General features: G+C 41.9%; 1 protein-coding gene across 1 annotated transcript in view; it reads right to left on the bottom strand.

Annotated features, from left to right (window-relative positions):
• cyfip1 (cytoplasmic FMR1 interacting protein 1) overlaps positions 1–4,946 on the bottom strand; it is a 30,275-nt gene that overhangs the window by 805 nt on the left and 24,524 nt on the right. Inside the window, exons 24-30 of the mRNA XM_035653144.1 lie at positions 3,730–3,873; positions 3,376–3,466; positions 2,642–2,772; positions 2,446–2,518; positions 970–1,064; positions 604–842; positions 356–503 (exon numbers count right to left, since the gene is read on the bottom strand). Of these exons, the coding sequence (XP_035509037.1) occupies positions 356–503; positions 604–842; positions 970–1,064; positions 2,446–2,518; positions 2,642–2,772; positions 3,376–3,466; positions 3,730–3,873 (921 nt within the window). The remainder of the gene's footprint in view (positions 1–355; positions 504–603; positions 843–969; positions 1,065–2,445; positions 2,519–2,641; positions 2,773–3,375; positions 3,467–3,729; positions 3,874–4,946) is intronic.

Genomic DNA, 4,946 nt, shown 5'->3' with positions numbered 1-4,946 from the left:
TCAGTGCATTTTGTACAGAAAAAAGTAAGGTCAGGGTCCTATATGGAATTTGGGGTTTCGGGGGAATGTATTCACATTTTTGTGGAGAGTTTGAAATTACCCATGTCTGTATATTTAATATAAAGCTACAGCAGCCGCTTACCCTGGCATAGCATACTGGAAATGGGAGAAACAGCTAGCCTGGCTCTGTCCAAAGGTAACAAAACCTAATAGAACTAATCTCACTAATTTTATCTAACATTTTATCTCGTTTGAGTCATATAAAAACATAGATAAAAGTGTGAAAACCCTAAGTTTTCATGGGGTTATGTCATTGTATATGACATTATTGCTAATCCTAATCTCTCCAACTCACCACACTCTTGATGACCTCGTCCTTGCCGTCGTGCTTCTGCACCTTGAGAAGGTGGTAGCTGAAGTCGAGGATGTCGAAGCGTCTGTGCTGGCCCAAGAGAGCGATGATCATGCAGCCAGCCCAGTGAAGGCCGTCTCCGAAGCACTGCCTGGAAAACAGTAATGGGGTGCGTGAGTCCAGCACTTAAAATAAAAAAAATCACATGTGGCGAGAGGATGTGGTGCAGATGTGTGAACTGCTGCACTCACTCCACTGTGAACTCATGGGCTCCCACAGGGATGCAGTACACAAACTGCATGGCACTCCAGAGACGGTGGAACTCCACACACTCGTCCACATGCATGACGCCGTTGCTGGGCAGCGGCCCGCGCCAGATGGGGTCGTCCAGGAATCCTCGCACACGTGTGAGGATAACCTCAAACATTGACAAACCGCAGCACAGCCTCTCTTTGGTCAGGAGGTCGCCTTCACGAGCAATGGCAATTTGCTGAAAGACAGGTGAAGAATTGTAGTCACACAAAGGGCTGTGATATTCAGATCATTTGGTCAATGTCTTTCACTCGTAACAAAGCTGATTCTGATTCAGTGAACACAGTAACGACGACTGGCTGTACCTGTGGGGTGCCAAGGCGCTCTATCAGTGGAACCATATGCAGTGCTGTGTATTTGGCTTCCAAGCGCTTCATCTTGGCATCAAGGCGTTCCCCTTCTGCACATAGTGATGAAAAGAAAAGCATAATAGCAAAGGTCTAGTGATATTCTTTATTTTTCTTGTCGCCAACAATCAACAAAGTATTATCTGTGTATCTGAACCCTGATGTAGTTAATTACTTTGTGCCATAGAGCTCTTCTGTTGTTCAAAACCACACAATGAGCTGTTGCACTACTTGACACGCACTGTGGTTTACTCTGAATCAGCTGCACCCACTTCACTCTACTCTACTAATCCACTCTGTAAACGGCTCCCAACAAATGCACACTGTTTAAGGAAGTTATTTATACTTTGCAACCACATTTTGTGAGCAGTTTTCACAACTTTAGCAGAAACCAATGGGCTTGGGGTTGAAAGCCACAGACAGGGTACGGAAGTCAAAAAGTGTCAGTGACGCATTACTGATTTTGGGCTATGTCTAAAATCACTTGCCCATTCAATACTCCTTTTAGACAATAAATATTTAATCTCTATAAATCAAATTTCTGCATATGAAGGCAAACAGTCCATGTGGAGAGCAAAAGAGGCAAAACGCATTGGCCGAAATGCAATCTAAATTTATTTTCATTCATATTCTGACTACACCGGAAGCCTTAATACACTGGCCGTTGCCCCTAGGGATTAATTCGTTGTCAGGCACGGTTTACTCAACAGTGAGCAGTAAATTGAGATTCCCGGATTTATGAATACTATTATACTATATATTTTGTGCAGATTGTTAGCAGAAGGTATGTGTATGTCATGGGCATTTCTTTATATTTTCCATTATGTGGCTTTTTGAGTGCACTACATGGAGCATGAATCACTGTCACTCCTCTCCGAACCCACTCACCAGCACTGCACATACACCATCACAGCACATCACGACACTGCCACACACGTCACACCACTCAACAGCACTCCACACTCACACACTCCAACCCACACTCCCACGTGGTGGACAGTAATCCAAATATTGGTGACCTATATACGTAAATAGGGAGTGATTTTGGTCACAGCCTTGGACTTTAAGTGGTAAGAAAAACTGGTCAGCATGCTTCACCAGAGCTGCTTGTCAGATGGTTGAATAGCTTCAAAAACAAAAACACATCCCACACCTTACCGACATCAGAACTGGGGGCAAGCAGACATTGCAGCCACTGTATGGTGCGATTGGCCAGCTGGGGTTGAAACTCTTCCTCTTGTTCTCTTTTTATCACACTATTTATTTCTGTCATTTTGGCTGCATATAATTGTGTGAAACACTATGGATGGCTTAAAAGATTATCGTGTTTCACTTCTCTAAATGACTGCCAGCATCTCACTCTGTGTTTGAGCGTGGCCATCTGAAACTGCTACTGTACGAACTAGTTCAGCCAAACGTTTGTCATGCATTTACCTTTGACGTGGACTCTTGGAAGGATGTTCTGAAAAGGTGCAGCGTGCAGTAAATCACAGACTTCTTCCTGTGACTGGAAGAAAGAAGCAGTAACAGTCATAACACTGACAGGTAAATATAAAGATTTAAAAATGCATTTAAATTCCATCCTGAATATGTGAAATTAAATAATACTTGTCTCAACTAAGATCCGTACCAGACTCTGCTCGCTCAGCAGACAGAACAGCATGGCGTTGCCCACTTCCCTCAGGTTCTGGAAACACACCGTCTTGAGTTCGGCGTACTCAACAATGTCCTTCAGCTGATGGTGAAAGAATTCCAGGATACCTGAAAAGAAATACCGTCCATCACAGCAGAAGGCAAACTTTATTCAGTACGAAGGCTTCCCGCAGTTTGCACGGCTAATTTTCTCAAGTATACAGTTCTCTGTAAAATGAGGGCACTCAGAGTGAGTTTTCAGTCATCTTGTGCATTTATATGAAATATAAATAAATAATTTGAACAAAACAAGTGCAAAAACTTGGTATTTATTCTGTTACTTAATTTTCTTTGATGCCAAGTGTTCTGATCCAAGTTCATTTCAATAACAACTAGTTCATCTCACATTTAAAGGCTTCAATTAAAACTTTATAATAGCTGTTAGTAGCTGCGCAGCTTTGTTCTTTTAACTAGAGTTACATCCTGATTCTTAGCATTCAACTGTTTTCCAATTTCTATAAATAAAAGATTTTTGTGGAATCAGAAAACTAATGTGAAGTAACAATGTGCAAGTCATAGTTGAGGTATCTTCATTTACACCATTTTAGTGCAGTTAGCAGATGTAGAATAGGTCATTTAAATTTGCTTAAGATTCAAATGAATGTTTACCAATTTCTCCAAATGCACTTGTACAGGTTTATCTCACAACAAGTCGATTACATGGTCAGTTACCTGGGGAACCGTACTCGTGGCGGGGAAGTCGGCAGATCTTGGGCATCACCTCCATCAGGGTCTTCACATACTGCATTATGGTGCCCTGAAGCTGCACAAGAGAAGGAGAGCGTTAAGCAGCAGCACATTCACAGTTAAAATATTCAAAGAATGAAGAACAGACACAAACAAACAACAAAGAGTCCCTTTTTTGTTGTTTATTTGGTATATGATATCAATCTCATTCATGACAAACAAACATAGAAAAGCACCCTCTTTTAACCCCTCCTCGCAGTTCGCTCTGTAACAGCAGGAAGCATCAGCAAAGAAATTATCACTCCCACACACCCTTGCTGTTTAATATGTGCTACTCACCAGGCTTTTGACGACCTTCAGCAGCTCCTCCATCACCACAGCGATGCCCTGGTAACCCAGAAGCCTGCACATGACCTTGATGTGCGGGGGACCCACAAAGTTCCTGTAGGCGCCAAATATGCTGCTGTACGCTAGGTTCAAGGTCTGTATTCAGAGGAAAAACAGGTGAAGATGAAGAACAGTTAAACATAGAGCTCCAGCACTTAAATGAACATTTTATGTGTTTATCATGCATCAGTGAGTGGGGATGAATATTTGAAAGATCAATGGTGATTAGATTATTTATTTCTGTTAAAGCCACTGCTAACTCGTACCATCTCCACCATTAAGAAATGTGTCCTGAAGGTATATTTGTCTCCTGTGGGTGTATTTGTGGCTATAGAATGGCTGAGTCACCTTGTCACTATGGACACTTTCAACACATCATCATCCAAGGGCACATCTGCAGTTATGGAGAAATCCAATACAATGACAAACACCATTATGAAGTGGAAACGAAGACACAGCCAGTAATGGAACATTGTGGGTTTGCAAACTGTTGCCAAAGTTGCTGTGTGAAGCTAACACGCAGAGAGGACTTATCATTTACCACAACTTTAAACAATGAATGTTTAAAAAAAAAAAAGAAAAAAAAAAAAGAATGCCTGTTAGCACCCCTACAGGGGCTGCAATGTTCATAACACCCTACAACACATGGAGCATTCAGAGAGGATGTATATCATCCAGACAATTTGGGGATTTCTACCACTAGTGGGGGTGCAACTGTAAAGACTGTCCCACATGGGACAATGAATAACAAGATACCCAGAGCCAGGTTAGCGGCTCTGTGAGGCTGTACCATTGACATACATAAGGTTGGACAACATGACAGCTCCCCAAAAGTGAAGTCAAAATATCATGATCGCCTTCTGGTGGCTGACTGCAGTTTAGGTCATCAAGCCTGCTGCCTCCATGTTAGCAAATGGGACATGGGCCAAATAGAAAAAAAAAAAAAAATCAATGTACACGTCGAACAGCTTTTTCCCCAAAGATGTTTTCTGTCATCGAAGGTAGTTCTTATCACACCAATGTATTTTAAAGTCCCTTTCTGATAAGTTTGGTTTTAATTTGTTAGTTGATGCTATTAAAAGGAGGTTTCACGTCATGACTGACAGCTGAGTCCTGCTCATGATAGAGGTGGCTGGGCTCATAATAACAATAATAATAATACATTTTAT

Source organism: Morone saxatilis, unplaced genomic scaffold (genome assembly GCF_004916995.1).
Source record: "Morone saxatilis isolate NCDOM2014 unplaced genomic scaffold, NCSU_SB_2.0 Contig12, whole genome shotgun sequence".
NCBI classification, from domain to species: Eukaryota; Metazoa; Chordata; class Actinopteri; family Moronidae; genus Morone; species Morone saxatilis.
This window is presented reverse-complemented; position numbering and strand designations above follow the sequence as displayed.